This window comes from Larus michahellis, chromosome 20 (genome assembly GCF_964199755.1).
Source record: "Larus michahellis chromosome 20, bLarMic1.1, whole genome shotgun sequence".
Taxonomy (NCBI): Eukaryota; Metazoa; Chordata; class Aves; order Charadriiformes; family Laridae; genus Larus; species Larus michahellis.
The window spans coordinates 8081250-8097872 of NC_133915.1; the positions used below are offsets into that span (position 1 = coordinate 8081250).

The 16623-nt window shown below is 53.9% G+C and overlaps 1 protein-coding gene across 4 annotated transcripts in view; it reads right to left on the bottom strand.

Moving 5' to 3' along the window:
* ZMAT4 (zinc finger matrin-type 4) overlaps positions 1–16623 on the bottom strand; it is a 99488-nt gene that overhangs the window by 23064 nt on the left and 59801 nt on the right. For all 4 annotated transcript variants that reach the window (XR_012584312.1, XR_012584311.1, XM_074563925.1 and 1 more), the window contains exons 3-4: positions 9334–9423; positions 1636–1792 (exon numbers count right to left, since the gene is read on the bottom strand). Coding sequence is in view for 2 of the 4 variants with exons in the window: in XM_074563925.1 (XP_074420026.1) it covers positions 1636–1792; positions 9334–9423 (247 nt within the window). In the remaining 2 variants the exon portion in view is untranslated. The remainder of the gene's footprint in view (positions 1–1635; positions 1793–9333; positions 9424–16623) is intronic.

Here is a 16623-nt window from a genome sequence, read left to right on the forward strand (position 1 = left end):
CCACGGGCAGGGTGGCAGGGTGGGCGGCGACAGGGTCCAGCACAGAGCCCTCGGCGGCGCCGCAGGGAGGTCTCCAACAAGGGAGAGGGCACAACTGCTCCTCACCTGCTCCTGCCATCCCCCCGACCTGCCCGAGCAGCGCCGGACCCACGGGGTCCTGCCCCGACGACGGCCCTGGGGCGAAAACAGTGACTTTTCCCCCGCTGGAGCGTGAACCCAAATCCTTGACTCCTGCGGGAATGGGTCCATGCGCTATTCCCTGTAATCCAGCACCCCTGTGGCCCTCGGAAACTCACCTGGATTTAACCAGAAACACCAGGGTTTGTGGCAGCTCCGTTGGTGCCGGAGGAGAAAGCGCTGGAGGGCTGCACGGGAGGGATGGGGTTCTGAGCACTAATGCACCGGACAATTAAACACCACAAACGAGCACACTGCTTCTCTTGGTGCCCTTGTCATCATTTGCCAGCTGCAGAGAAGAGCCTGAGGAGCCCTAGAGCGACTCGGCTGCAAATTACCGCGTTCCTTCACATTCACTCGGCCCTGCCGGCTCGCCGCGGGGATGGCCAGCAGCCGCCAGCACCCCCTGCGCCCTGCGGGACAGCAGCCGGTGCCCAGAGCGCGGGGCAGTGTCCGGATGCACCTCGGTGGCTCGTGAGCCCCTGTCAGCTAACGCGAGCCAGCCACCCTCTACAGCCACTCCCCGCGTTCCCCAGGCACAGGCGACACCATTTCCCAAGCCAATCCTGGCAAAGGACAAGCGACACTCTGTGCATCAGCATCCCCGGTCTGTGAAGTTAAAAAAGCGACAAAAGCACACCCAGAGCGCCAACCCCCCCTCACTAAATCACATCGAGAATTTATGCACATCCCCGTGAGGCAGGACGTAAAATACACAGCTAAATTCATATTCTGTTCCGAAGGAAGAGCCCCTCGTAGTAATACCGAAATACCTGCGCCTGCAGCACCCCAGCCCCGTCACCCTGCCTGCTTAGCGCGAGGAACACCTGGAACATCCCCTGGCCCGACAACCACAGAGGAAGTTTTGTTTCACAGGATATCAGCGGTTTGCAGGGACTTTATGGTTAAGCAAATAATAAGATGGTTAAATTATCCGATTCCAACGTTTGACTTTTTAAATGTGAAAGTTAATAGGCTTGCATTATTGGAACCACCGTGGAGGAAAGCATGAATACCCACCTGGGCAAAAATCAAAAGACAATCGATCTGACAGTTTTTAAGGACTAGATTTCCCTCTGAGGCAAAAGCAAACGATACTCTGTTCTGTACAGTGACACGAAAGGTTTATTAAACATATTAGCTGAGCTGTCGAATAACTTCTGATAATTAAAGCGAGGCCTGGCTATCCGTGCCCAGAGGAGACATTGCCTTCCACGAGCAGAAGCGTGGAGCCGGAGACAGGGCTCTCGTACAAAGGCCAGCCCTGGCTGATAACCACCGATGTACGTGAACAAAGCAGACAATTAACGAGCATCAGCAATTTCTAAAGGTTGTTATGACAGCACCACAAATGAACGGCTGCTTCTGCCGACCTTCACCCAGCCATCCACCTTCTGCCTCGGCCGAGCCCGCTCCGCCCCGCGCGGACCCTCCTGCTCCGGCTGCCTCTGGACCTACCTGTGGCCTTTAATGCTGGTTGTTCACCCAGCAACAGTTTTAACCTTTTGGCATGGATTTTCCCTTGGTAATGCGATTCGGCCACCACTGCTGAGGTAAAGGACATGTTACATAGTGTGCAGCATTTGTTCTTATCCACTGAGTCACCATCACTGCCCTGGGTGGAGACAAAAACACAGAAAAAAAAAAAAAGAGGTGTATAAGCCCACCAAGCACAGTCACGGAGAAAGAAGAGCAAGGAGTCCCGGTTGTTACGCCAAGGCCATGCTTTCCAAGGGTTCCCCCTCCTCGTCTCCCCCAGACTCGCTGCTGCCCGGCTCCAGCCCTGCTCGGCTGGGGGATGCCCCCGAGACCCCCCTCATCCTGCTCCTCCGTGCTCCCCCAGCTCCCCCTCACACCCTCCAGCCTGCCCGCCTTCCATCTTCGTTCCTCTGCCCTGCCGAGGGGAGTCCCACACTTCTGGGGCTTTCCCCACCATCAGGCACCGGCGCTTCCTCCCGCCGCCATTCCATGGGAGACCCCAAAACAGCAAGGGATGGCACGGGATGGGATGGCATGGGATGGGATGGCATGGCATGGAGGGGTCAGCCCTCTCTGCAGGAGGGAGAAGCAAACAAAGCAGTGGGACTCATGTGGGTCCCCCAAGGAGGAGCACACGCCAGCCCCAGACACCTCCTACCCCTCTGCCCTTGCTCTGCTGGTCCCGAGCCCTCAGAGGAGACCCCCTTATCCCCCCCTCGTGCAGCGACCGAGCAGAGATCGTCCGGAGGGTCGGGGAGCCCCAGCTGCACCCTGGGTGTCTGCTCCACCGGGCACCTGCCCATCTGCCGGCCCCCCCAAGGAACCGGGCACATACCCCCCAGCAGTGACCTTCTGCCAGCTGGTGACAGGAGAGACCTGAAGGCGAGAGCAGCCTCTCGGCACATACCAGAGATGAGAAAAAATACTTGCTGCAGGGTTTGCACAAAAGGAAAAAAAATGAAAAAGAGCAAAACACCTAAAAACCACATTTACGTTCTGCTCCCTTCCTAGAGATGGATTTTGAGCTCTCGAGCACTACCAGATGGAAAAAGGCAATCATAAAAGTCCAGACACTTTGCAGAGAATGGTAAAAAACACATCCCAGAAACCAATGCTGCTGAAAACAGGCTTGGAGCCGTGGCCCGTGACCCTCTTTGAGGATCCGCACAACGGAACACCTTGGTGCAAAGGTGGCAGTCCCTCGCGAGACCCCAGGTGTCAGCGGGCAGGTGACGGGAAGTTTGATGAAGGTCACGATTCAGTACTTCAGCCCCAGCAAGAGGCTCTCACGGCTGCAGTGACACAACTGGGGGCCATTCTTTGCAGCTACTAATCGCTGCATCTTTATTTACAATTAAATCCCAATTTAATGAGAATGTTGTCTCCAACCTTCACTATGGTTATTCTTGTAGGAATAAAAGCCGGGGTGCCCCTGCCCAGCCGCGTAGCTGAGCTTGGACCTTCGACCCTACGCACGCCCCGCGAGGAGGAGTGCTGTGGCTGAAGGCTGCCCGTGCCACTGCGGCAGGACTCGCACCGCTGCCCGCGACACCGTACGTCCCGCATCCTGCAGCAGCCCCCGGCACTGCCCCTGTCGCACCCAGGCTCCCTCTACCCCCGGGAGCATCCCAGCATTGCCCCCCGACGCCTCCCAGCACCCAGACTGGAGGCACTGCCACTTCCAGAGCCCCTGCCGGGATTTCTCCACGCTCCCACGGGGGGTTCGGCCCCTGCGCTGGGGGAGGCGGAGGCTCAGCGGAGACACGGAGGCATGGAGGAATGGAGTCACGGAAGCCCCCCTGCCCGGCAGGGATGAGCCGAGCAGCCAGGGAGGGCTGGGGAGAAGAGCTCACAAACAGCCCCCGGGGCCGAACGCCTGTCAGCAAAACGCGACCGCTGCTGCCAGCAAGTGTTTACGAACAAACAGCTTCCGCGGATACAAGGGAAAGCAATGAACAAGCAGGGGGAAAAGCACGTTTGCACCATTAGTCACAATTAATTATTCAATCCATTCCATAAAGGAAACGGGAATCACATCTAGAGCCAGATCTGCACGGCCTCGCTCTTCCAAAGACCTCAGAATGTTGTGTTGGGCACTGAGCACAATCTATAAATGATCTATTTGAAAATCCTGCTCTGCACAGAGAAAGACCTTTCCAAAGCTGGGGAATGACCTGCTGCGTGCAGGCAGTCAGCATCCCGGGCCATTCCCTGGACAAGATGGTCAGATCTCACCCCTGTGCCGGGGTAAAACTCCCTCCAGCGACAAGCCATCTGGAGACGGTCGTGCACTTTTCTCTCTCTCTCTCTCTTTTTTTTTTTTTTAAAGCAAGTATTCCAACTGCTGGTACACAGTCAAAACAGAAAATAGTCTGCTCCAGAAGCTGCAATCTTTATTTCACAACAACTTCACAGCAAGCTCTAAAAGCGTGCTGCAGTTCGTCCCCACGCAAAGATCCAGGCACTGGCGGGGGCACAGGAGCTGGCTGTCCCCCCGGGACCGCGGGCATCGCACGGCTGGAAACAATGACACTGCTGAAGGGACAGCGGAGGCCAAGGGACAGCCCAAAAACCATCTCCCCTTTTGCAAACATCACTCACACACAGAACGAAGGGCCCAGCTCTTCCAACTCCCCCATTAACAGGTGAAACAGCTCCAGCGCCCGCACCCACCCCCAACGTCCCCCCGCCGCATCATGGTGCCATCGGCCAGCAGCAGCCCCAGAGCACCGAGGGGGGACGGGGGGACGGAGCCCTGGGGGTGCCCCCCAGCTGTGGGGCAGGAGAGGGGCTCCATAACCCTTGGGAGCACCAACCGGCCATGCAGTCAACACCCGACCCGCTATTTAAGGTCATTTTCTTCCCCAAAATAAGCACAATTAGGAAAAGGGCCCATTTTCATCACTTCTTTTTGTTGCCGTTAACTATAAATCAACTTAAACCTTAGGGAGAAATCTCAAGAGGTGATAAGTACTGTTCTGAGTGTAATTTGCACTTCTTTTAAATAGGTTTCTCTCAAGATATTTTATGTCTTCAAAGGGAAATCACTTGAAAGTTAAGAGCGGAGTAAAAAATTCCCAGACTCTATTGATCATCAGCGGTGGTAACACATAAAGAGCCTCCAACAGAGCTCCTCTGAAAACCTGATACACTTCGGTGTTTACGCACCAGGGTCTCTTCCTCTGTCTGGCCTGCTCTTCGGTGACACTCCTTCCTTTCCACCCTACTTTCACAGATAGACTGCAGTCAAAAATAAATAATTAAAAACATTTTAAACCCCCTCAAGCACCCCTTAGACACCTCACTTAGACCCCAAGGTCCCATTTGCACCGATCCACAGATCACCACCCAGTTATCCGAGTTCACCGAGTCTCCGGGCGAGCGCCTCGGAGCCTGGACGGGGACCCGGCCACCAGAGCGTCACCCGCCTGCGGGACAGGGGGGTCCCCAGCTTCCCAGTCGGCCTGAGCGTCCCGGCCTCCGCAGGGAACACAACAGACCCCCGCGCTCCGACAGCCAGCCATTGCTCCCACGCTACATGCTGCTCTTTGTCAGCAGGATGCGGGAGATGTTTGGGCTCGAGTGTTATTAATTAGTTCCCCAGGTCTGCAGAATTCGTTAGCAGAACGGCCGCCCTTCCCTCCTCCGCCACCCAGACTCCCGCCCGGGCGCTGGAGGCAGGGTCCAGCCCTGAAGGGTAATTATGCCTTCTCATTTGTCAGCGGCTGTTTTACCGGTAACCTGATGGGCTGGGGGGAACCCGATCCGGGTGTCTTTTGTCACCCGTTGAGTGACACTGCGTTGACAGGATTGTGCAGCCAGTAGTAAAACAACATCTCTTGTCCACCAGGGTGCCCGGGCGAGAGGGGCAGGGGGCCGCTCGGGGCAGACCCCACTCCCCAGGGATGCTCCGCACCCCCCTCCACCCTCATGCCCCCCTCCCCACCCCGTCCCTTGCTCACGCTCAGCCTAAGCCCGCAGCAGTAAATAGGCACTAGCATCTCCTTTTACCTTCCATAAAACCCACACAAGCACCGCTCTAACCCTGTGCTGCATACAGCCCGACGATGTGCAAGGAATATTTCTACCATTTGTTTTTGCAGTCTCCTCCCGACAATCCCCCCTCCTAACCCTTGCGGAGATGCAGCACCGACAAGGGTGAATGGCCCCACGTCAACTGGAGCCCAACGGAACACACCGCGGGCTCGGGGGTAACTCCTCCGTTTCCCGGTGCTGACACTGCTCGTCCAACCCCATGCCGAAGCCGTGCCGAGCCAGCCTCATTTACAGGGCTGCCGCTTGTAATATCATAAACTTCAAAGCAAGTCTCATACATCCAACAGAATTAACTTCAGTTATTCAGATGCCTGTTAACAAGCTGCTAAAGGCATAATCCTCACACAGGACCAGGCAGCTGCAGTCCTTTGCTGGATGTTCCTTAAGCAATCCTCAGGAAAAGTAAGGATTTTTATTGCAGATACAAATCTGCTGTCTTCATTTCCTAGGTTTTACTAAGAAGAAAAGATTATACAAACCCTTGAAATATCGCAATATAAACCACACCACTCAAGGCACTGCAAAGTATCTTTTAAATTTGAGTTAATTTTCTGGCGTTGCTGCTGAAGAGAGACTTTCTGTAGCGCTCTGTGCGAAATTTAGACCACCTCCATTTTGGAGCCTGTTTTTCCTGTGGTACAAGCAAAGAGCAAGTACCAGTTTGCGGCTCTCTAGATCCGAAACGCCCGCTGAGTCTCGGAGCATCTCAGGACCTGTATGTTCCCACGGTGGGACACGCAGCAGGGTGCCCCCGGCCGCTCCCTGGCAGAGAGCCCGTCACCGCAGCACAGCCCTCCGCCAGCCCAGCCTTTGTCGGAGGGCGAATTCGGGTCTTCCATCACTAATTCCTTCCATTGAAACCAATACCTCACCGTTCGGCTGAAAACCTCTGATCAGGTACAAAACACACAGTAAAAACGCTGGCTCTAAGACCAGACGTTTCGTCTCGGTTTCAGTGTAATCACTGAAGATTTAAGTTACAGCACGCAGCACGTTTTGCCCCAGAAGCTATAAAAACCGTGATTTCCGTGCTGATGGGGAACCGAAGCCGAGCCTCCCGAGGCAGGCGCCGGCACCATTTGTGCCTCGGAGAGGAACCGCTCTCGGCTCAACCATCTCCAGCCGCCTCCCAGGACACACATTACCCTCAGCAACAAAATCTAATCTCCTGCTACCCTGCCTCTAACCATTCATCCTTGCCGTTATGGCCCCTCTCCTTTTTAAGGAAGATGATGCTGGTTAAAGCAATTTACTATCTTACAGTAGAAACCGGGCTAGAAGGAATTTGGCAGCTTTTCTCCCATCCCAAAAAACGTGTTTCAGAGCACATCAGAAATTTTCATCATGTCTGTCCTGGTCATAAATACGGGTCCTATTTTTTCAAAGACGGCGAGAAAAGGCTGGTTAAAACCAATTCACTGATCCTGGGACCTGGGGATACGACTCCTGACTTCCGAGGGGCCCTGGCACAGGCTGCAGCCTTCTCAGATTACTTTCAGCTGAAATGTTAAGCGGAAATTTAAAATGAAAGGTCAACAATCCCTCAGCGCGCCCAAGTCAGGAGGTTTCTCCCCTCCCCCACAAAAAAATTAAAACAATAATGAACAGCCCAACAACCGCACCGTTACCCAGGGCAAGACTAATTGTAGAAGCCTCTGCTTCTCACTAGGAAAGGATAACGGGTGTTTGGGGAATGCAGAGTATTTTTATAGCCCTCGAACAACAGCAAATGCTACCCCTCGCCTCCCGCAAAGGTCAGGTAGCAAACGCTGTTTGTACCGCGGCGAGTACCCAGGACTGCAGCGGCTCCTCCTTCCTCCTGCCTTTGGAAGACAGACGAGGTGCTGGGTTTTGGGGTCAAAAGGAGACAAATCAACCAGCATAGAGTCATGTAACAGCGCAGGCTTCGACAAAAAAAAAAAAGGCTAATATTGCCTTTTTCGTGGCAGATGCTTCTAGACAGAAATGTAATCGTTTTTCACCAATTGTTTCTAATATTCGTCGGTGTGCCACGGACGGACTACGGCTGCTGGACGCCCGCATTGGGCAACGCAGCTGCACTCCCGACGTGGCAGCGGTTGTCACGCAGCACGAGAGATGTCCTAAATAGTTCTGTTCTCTTTAATTGCTAAGGCGTGGCTAATTTCCGATCAGCAACAGGCCTACGTTGAGCTGTCAGTGTTGGCAGATTTTCCCTGCCGTATTTTTATAACACACATAATTTTAGAATTTAGGTCTCGCATAGCCTATTGTCCACCTAGTGCGTAAGGATTTGTTAATTCACCCCGCACTAAGGGCTGCCCTTGGCACAATCAAGCACACACAGAATCACATTACTGCTCCCTGTTACCTCCCACTAAAGAAATGGGAAGTAGCTCAGCTTTGCCTTGTTTGAGGTCTATTTGGCTCTCTGTCCACCATACCCTCGTGCTAAGGTGTACATGCAGCTATGTGGTGCCTCGTTAGATGCAGTGAAGCTCATTAGAGGACCGTGCTCCCAGCCTATATGTGCACGTCCACTCTACCTTTCACATTCCGCAATTCATAACTCAATAAAAACACCGTGCGATTCTCTTGTGAAGGGATAGATTGCATCTGCAATTACCCTGTGTGTGACATAAAAGTCCCACTAAAATTTTAATCACTGTGTGAAGGCGCTTTCAGATTCCTTTGGCAAAACTTGCATGCTTCTGCCTTTAATTAGAAGATATCTCACTAAATATTGATAGCATTAAGCCACAGTCACGCTCCCGTAGATCTGAAATGGTTTGGATGGTTTCTGCTGGGAACCTCATCAACAGCGCTCACACCGGCCCCAGAACACGGGAACGAGCGGAATGAATAATTCCCTGTCAGTCAGTCCCGTATAAATTTAGTCCCCCTTTATTGCCTGACGAATGGCTGTGAGCTGGTCCAGCTTCCCCGCATTTGTGTATTTATTTGAATGCAATCGAGGAACCCGACTACAATTTTTTAGACGTGCAGCCTGACCGCGAGCCTTGTGCGGAGCCTTTGGGCTCTCTGAGCCATCGTTTCCATCGGCTCTCAGCAGTAACAGGGCTGAAAGACCCCTCCGGAGGCGAGCTGGCTCCCCCGTCACCTCCCCGGTCACGGGGGGCTCTGGGGGTCTCAGCCACCACGGGGCGATGACACGAAGGTGTCCCCTGGCTCAAGGGGACCCATCCCTCAGGAATGTCCCTCGGGAACGGAGTCACATACTGAAGCTGGGTGTCCAGAAGCGACCCAAGCGCTGCGTCAAGCGGAGCAACCCCAAAGCCCCCGCAGAGCCGCCTTCACTAGTACCCCGACCGCCCCAACTCACCAGCGACTAACCAGCCGCTGCACTTCGACCGAACACATCCTGCATATTTGCATATCCAGCTTCATTTTTTTCCTATGAAATAACATTCGAATAACTAAAAACGCAATTACTGTTGCTGATGCACATAATATTTCTTGTACAGCTTATTGAAAGTTATTTCCAGTTACTTCGCATTTCGGCTAATCTAAATGTTACCTCTGGGTACCTGATCATCTGTGGCTGTAACAGAAAAAATGTTGTAGCACAGAGTCAATGATTCACAACGCAGCTGAGTAAACAGGGACTTGAATTATACCCACGTTTTCTGACCGGAGCTTTTTCGCTGGACAGCCTCCATCTATGGGATGAAGCATATAATAGAGGCGAACTTTGCTGGCATGCTTCCGACTCTGGAAAAAAAAAAAGAAAAGAAAGGAAAATGCAAGAAATGAAGTTACCGTAAGCAAGAAGCTCTATTGCTGTGCACACAACAGCAATCCGCAATAAGATTTCACATCCCCTTGATATATGCATCCGACATGGGAGGAGAAAAGGGGGGAAGACCCAGGTGAGGAACACTGGCGTTTCACAGCGCTCCCACCCAGCCGAAACGAACCGTGGGGCGACTGTGACACCTGCCATTAGCAGGAGAAACGGCCCACCCTCCCCACTCTGTGCTGAGTCCTGCTGCCTGCGGCCCCTTGGAGACACAGCGGGAATAAAGGCGGCGAGGGAAGAGCAGCATTTGTTATCAGACCATTTCCATAGCGGGAGAGGCTGAGAAGCCCAGGGTTATTTAGCTTCAGGCAGAGACAGGCTGGCATCGCAAGGGATCAGACGCACACACGCAAACAGAAATCCACAGTTCCTACACTTACAGGAGAATAAAATATATAAGGGGTATAAAACCTCACTCTCCAGGAAATAAGCCAACTGATACCTGCCAAAGGTTCGGAAGAAATTTCTCCCAAGGGTGAATTATCAGATAATTGTGCATTATGGAATCTAATGCTCTCCTCATACGCAGGCGGTGCTGGCCCTGCAGAGAGGGATAAGGAGCGCGTGGATGCCGAGCCTGAGCCCCTTCTCTCTCAAGCATCTCCCCGGGGAGCTGAACGGTCAGACGCTCCAGAGGGGCAGGAAAACAGAGCAGAGCCGGGACCCCCCACGCTTCCTGACAAGAAAGGCACCCAGGGCCTTTTTCTTGGGCAATTTTCAAACCTTATTTCTAGCACGGGGAAGTTTTCAGGGCACCTGTATTCTTGCAGAGGGGACAGGGAGAGCTGAGCGATGCCCGGAGGAGGCTCTTCCCGAGACGGACACACGAGGGCAGGTCCAACACGGCCCCGGGCACGGCCGGCGCTTACCGGCCAGTGAGGAGACGATGGAGAGATGCCCTGGGCACGCCAGCGCCAACGGACACGGCAATCCTTGTGACTTGCGAAGTGTAAAGGAAGATTTAAAAGCTTCTACAGCAGCAGCACAGACATAAACTTTCAAAACACCGACTCACCACCAGCTCTCGTCCTCCAGCAGATGCAAGAGGGGGAAAAGGCTGCAGCTACCAAATACCTGCATCCAGGGCCCAGACGTGCACGGCAGCTATTATTATGCAAATGCTCTCTCTGAATCTCCATTTCTGATGGCCTCACAGAACAACAGCACCGTAATATTATAATTTCAGATCACAGATTTGCAATTTTAAAATATTAAACTATCATTAGCATGCTCTGGAACATTCTTTTTCCTGTGGTGCGAACTTGGAGCTAAATTTGCAGAGAGCTGTTATTGGTATGCATAAATGTGACTACGCAGTAATATTTTTTTTTAATGGAGCAAATCAGTCAAGATAAATAATGCCAAACATCCTTCCCTAACTTGTCTTCCCACATGCATTTAGAAAATGCGACCTGCTGGAGTCGGAGCTAAGCGCAGGAAACCCCCAAAAGCTTCAGCTATGGGTGATTAGCAGTCCAGGCAGCGACGGCGCAATTAAGAAATGACAAAGTAAATGTTTGAAATGCAGAGGACGGATGTGTGAAGTCAGCCTCAGAGTTTCGCTCCCATTTTTTGCCAGCAGCGATGCTCGGCCGGTTCTGCCTGGAGGAGGTCGGGAGGCCGGGACGATGCCAGGGCTGGTCCCTTCGCGCAGGGCAGGGGAGGGGACGAGCCACCGCGTCCCTCGCAGCGCCGTGGCTGGAGCTTTTCAGCTGAATTCCCGTAGTGAAGACTCACAGCCCCCGCTCTTCCCCCGGCTGAGTTAATCCAGCACAATGCAACCACAGCCCGATGAATTCAGGTGTTAAAAAGCTTGTGGGGTTTTTTGCCGCTTTTTTTGTAAGATGAAAAGTCAAGGTTTTAGCAGTAATCATTTCTGGTGTTCTTTTCCGTGGCACTCAGCTGTGCCATAAATGATGTCCAAACGTCTGCATTAAAAGTCAGTGAAGCTTCAACCTCCTGTAAAACACCTCTCACCTTTATTTATGCATTTGTTTGGATTTATGAAAGCTAAGGTAAAGAAATAACTTATGTTTGGCATAATTTAAAACTACACGGCTCCTTAGGCAGCCTTATTATGCCACGGTTATAAAAGCGGAGCTTAAAATCATCCCTGGCCTTTGCAAGTACATAGTGAGCATCTCATTCCCTCTCGGGGAGCGGAGGTAGCACAGCCCATTTGTCACCCATTTTATCTCTGGTATTTTCTACATTTACATGTGTATTTATCATCCTAACACCAAGGCAAGAGCGGAGTGATTATTCTTAGCGTGCTGCTCGCAAACAGCCCCGCGGGTTGTCCTTTCCCCTCCACCAAGCAACGTGAATCTGCAGCTCCGAGGCGCGAGGCGAGGGAGGGGGTGGCACAGCCCCCATGGCCAGCATCACGCTGGAGGGCCGCGCCACGCTCCCGAGCTCCAGCCGGGCTCCACCATCCCCGTCAGAGCCCCACGTGTTTGAAGGAGCTCTGGAGGTCACAGCAGCAGGGGGACGCCGAGGAACAGCGAGCACGGCACGAGCATCGCCGCCTCCCGCCGGCCACCCAGCCCAGGGGGCGGCAGGTCCCCGCGGGGGCTGCCGTGGCCAGCTGGGCATCCGCTGGCAACCGCCACCCAAGGCACCACAGGTGCACCGGGCAACAGGAGGAACCACGCGCAGGAGTCAGGAAACCGGGATAAAGCGGGATCAGGGCACATCCCGCTGCCATTTTGATACGTCTCACCGCACGTAGAAGCCTTAGAAAAGGCAAAACCTTGACACATCTGTAAATCCATGGTCTGGAACAAGAACGCTGCCTGTGGGGACACCTGCCTGCTCGTCGGCAGCCAGCACAGTTTCATCCTGGGGCGCACTGAGGGAGTATTTCTGTGCCTGGGAATATTTCTCTGTAGCTTTACAAAATGCTAGGCCAAAGGCATTTTCACTTAAATTCTCTGTCTCTAGTGTCTGGAAACAACTCCTTTAGAAGGCAAGAAGTCTGGTTTAACAGTATACGCTTTAAAAACAACCCTCTCTATGCAGGGAGTGGGGGGGAAGCTTAGAAAGAGCCTGTTTTCACGTAACAACTGCAGACTTCTGCATTGCAAGCTCACGTGCTATTGTAAGAAGGCTCATCAATAAAAGTAAATAAATGGATCGTTTCTATCTATATCAAATCTGCTTTAACACAGAGGATTGTGGCAGAGGCAGCAGAGTTCTGGCAATTCAGCCCTAAAAGATAAAAAGGGCAAAGCAAAGCTAAACTGTGCTATGAAACGCAATTTTATTTTGCAAAAATCGAGTTTTGCAGCACACTCCCGCCCAGGGCGAGCGGTGGCGCGGGGGGAGACAACGGGGTCTCTGCGGGAGCAGCGGCAGCGGGGGGACCCCGGCAGCCGCCGAGGGCTCTCAGAGGCAGCAGCTCCCATCGCCCTGGCCCGCGGGGGGTTTGCCCGCCCCCGCCATAACCGAACAGCTTCTTCCACCAACAGGGAGGACTGGGACCGTCTCCCCTCGCGAGGCCGGATCCCCGGGGTCTGCGGGGCTGCGCAGGCACGCGCCGGTCCCGGGGGATGCGGGAGCCCCCCCTCCGCAGCAGGCCAGCCGCCTGCAGTGCCCCGGGACCGGCTCCCACTTTGCACCACTGATTTAAGCTGACCTGACAGTCTAAAATATTTCACCATCTTGCGAGGGACTTCTTCCCGTACCCCCGGCCACCTCGCAGGTTCAAATCAACCGTTTTTGCTGCTTTCCTCACGCTGCGCTTGCATCTGATCTAATTCCCCTATTCCCCATGGCCCCCTTTATCGTCTGCTTGTTCGCTTCTCCGCTGGCAGCGCCGCGTTCTGGGTCCACCTGCCTTCCCCCTCCTGCTCTCCCTCCTCCGTGCCCTGTGCTCCACCACGGACCAGAACCCACCGCACTGGGGGGACACGGCCACGCCGAGCACCGGCAGAGACGCGGGCGGGAGATGAAGGAAGGAGCCGCAACGGCAGCCCAAACAGCTTCTCTTAGTTTGTAGTAAATTCTTTTTTCAGAAGCCTGTTGGTGGGGTTTTAATCCTTTTAGTGTGCGCTGTGTTGATTCTTTTGGATGCCGGCAGTTTCTTAATTAAATCGCCATGAAACATGCAGCCACATGATTGCATCAACTTTATTATCTGTATTGGCCCTACTTCTAATCTCATCAAAAGAGACAAAGACACGTTGGCCAGACCCAGTTCTCTCAACCTCATGCAGAACACCAGCTACACTCTCCTGAGGCCACGCACGCGCATCCCGCCCCGGTCCCCAGCTCCACGCGTCTCCCTCCCAGAACCCTCCTCCGCCTTCCACGTCCCAGGAAGGATCAGCGCTGGATGCAGAGCCCCTGCCCAGCTCTTTTCAAGCATTTGCTTGCAAATTACTGGACCCGCTGACTCGAAAAACCAACATTCTACATTTCATAATTGCTGCCTAACAAACTTCCAAATTTCTACTGGAACGGAACCAATTTATTCCTCATACTGTGATATAACAACATCCTCTGCTTTTTTTAAAATAGAGGACAGAAGTATTTTCAGCAAACGCCTTCCCTTTTTTGCCTCTCCCACCCACACGACCAGCACACTCTATTGTCGAGATCCCCGTTGTTCGCCACAGAGACAAACTCCCGTCTGTTATTCCAGACGCCGCTGGGTGCCAATGTCCTTTTTCTTCCTTTGTAATTTTTGCAAAGCCTCATTTATAATTTATGGTCATTTCTATCCACTTCCCCTTTTTGCTCCGTGAGTTAATTTTTTAAAAAGCGTCTACTCATGCTTGTGACTTTGTGGGCACAGAGATACGTGTCCGTAATTCCCAATTGCGCACAGCTGAGTTCTCACCCCCATGAAACCGGCTTCTTCAAAGCAACAGGTAGACAGATTACCGGTTTGGACGCCGACTTCCTTGCACATAAAGGCAAGTACTGACGATCCGTTCAGCCAAGCAATCACTACCTCATTTCCTCTAAAGCCATGATCATCCCTCCCTGCTCGCCACGCTGACCCGAGCACAGATCCCCTCCCCAGGGACACCGACAGGGACGCTGGATCCCCTCCCCAGGGACACCGACATTTCACAGGCCCCAGCAGCTTCTCCCAGACCTCGATCACTGCAATTTTAAAAATGCAAACCCAAGACTTCGGAAGCTCCAACTAAAACAAACAGCAGCGACTCGCGGGGGCGAGGGGGGCTGCCGTGCCTGCCCATCTGCAATCGCGCGGGGTCAAAGCATCCCAGTCCAAGCCTGACAGCTTTAATTACAACCAACGTTGCTGTTGCTTCGGTCACCTTCATAAGAAAAATCTCACCCAACAGATCCTCCTTTCCAGGCTGGGCTCAGGGCTCCCCTGGCCGCAGGAAAAGCGTTTCCTCCAGGAGAGCTCAGCAACTCCCTTTCCCGTCCACCTCCCTCCTGCGGCGCTTGAAATACTGAAGCTGCAAAGAGCCGGAGGGGGCTCATGCCGCAGCCCAAGAGGCCCCTTGAGAAAAGGGTTTCTAAACTGTGCTTGTTTGAGGGAAAAGAAAACACCGCCTTTGGTTTCTTCCCCGTTGGCGCAGCTCCATCGCACGGGCAGACCGGCTGGATGACGGGGACGGTACCACAGGCACCATCTCCCACGGGTGGATACCACCCGGCACCCAGCCTGCCCGGCCCAGAGGGATCCAGGCTCGGCTCTGCAGCCCCCCGGGTGACGGATACCTGCAGACCTCCAGAACAGCCAGGCATGAACTTTCTGTCTCAGGAATCACCGTTTCAGCTATGTGATCTTTGACTTTACCGCTTCCTACATCAATTTTAACTGTAGTCAAAGCATCTCTTGTCCTACATACTGCTGCGTACCCTGCAGAGAGGAAGAGAACTCTCTTTACAGCCCGTGGCCGGAGTCGCGTGGCACAAGCAGGGCTCAGCACCCGCTCGCAGGCTGCGGAGCTGCCTCCCGGCATCGCCCACGGGCTTCTGCTCCTGCCCAAATGCACTGAAAGTCCCTTCTCGCTTCATGTCCTCCCATTTCTTCTGCAGGTAGATGTTACGCCTACACAACTTTGCTTCTCCCTTGGTGTTTAGGGATTTTTTCCAGACAGTGCACCTCCTGGTGAACATGCCAAGGGGAAGGGGACGCGGGGGACGGAGCGCGCAGGGCAGGAGCCTGGGAGATGTGCTTCGCTCAAGCAAGGTGCACTCTCGCTGTTTGCCCGCAGCCAACGGATGCCGAGCAGCGGCAGCTCAGGGGTATCGGCGCAGGCCACGCTGCCGCTGGGCACCGATGCTCGAGGTGCTGAGGCTGCCACCCCGGCGTCAAGAGGGGAAGAGAAGAGTTAACGCAAACGCAACGTCTCCTCCGCACACGAGTCACCCAGCAGCAGCTCTGCGCCGGCAGCGCCGCCGTTGCTCCCATTCTATCTTTCCGTGTCTGAAACAAATCACTTTCAAAGCGCGTCAGTGCCAGTCACTGAGAGCCCGCTCAGCCCCGGCACAGCGCGTGGGCGGGTTTGTCACAACACACGGCGGTAACTAAAGACTCTGCTTTCAAACACCTGGAACCCAAATCCAAACAGGGGTTGCCAGTTTAAAATGTTAAAGAAAAGCGGGAGTGAATACCTGGAACACAGCGGTGCCGTCCTGTGCATCGGGGGCAGAGAGGGGCTGCCGTGGGGAAGCGGGAGCTGCAGGGACTTCTCCTGGGGACGGTGTGGCCCGGCGTGGGTCCCAGAGCAACGCTTCGTCGCTTTTACTCCACGTAGGCTTCACGTGACATCCCTTGTACCTCTCCATCACCGCTGACCTCAGGTCTCATCCCTGCTGGATTCTACCACTGCTCCGAAAGTACCTTTGAACTTCAGCTATTCTTAGCCCAAAATGGGACTCTGCCTTGGAAGGGAGCGTACGCGAGGGCTTTATCTGCCCTGCTGCTGTTTAGCGATAGATGTTGACACTGGGAGTGCATTAAAAATAATGTTTAGCCATTACTGTTGACAACAGCGTAGTAACAAGGAGCCTTGTAAAGTGCCATTTAATCTCCATTGGTTTCCTGAAGCACGCTGCGACCAGCCGCCGACGCTGCCCTGGTGAGGCGGCACGAGCACCCCACCGCAGAACACCGACCCCCA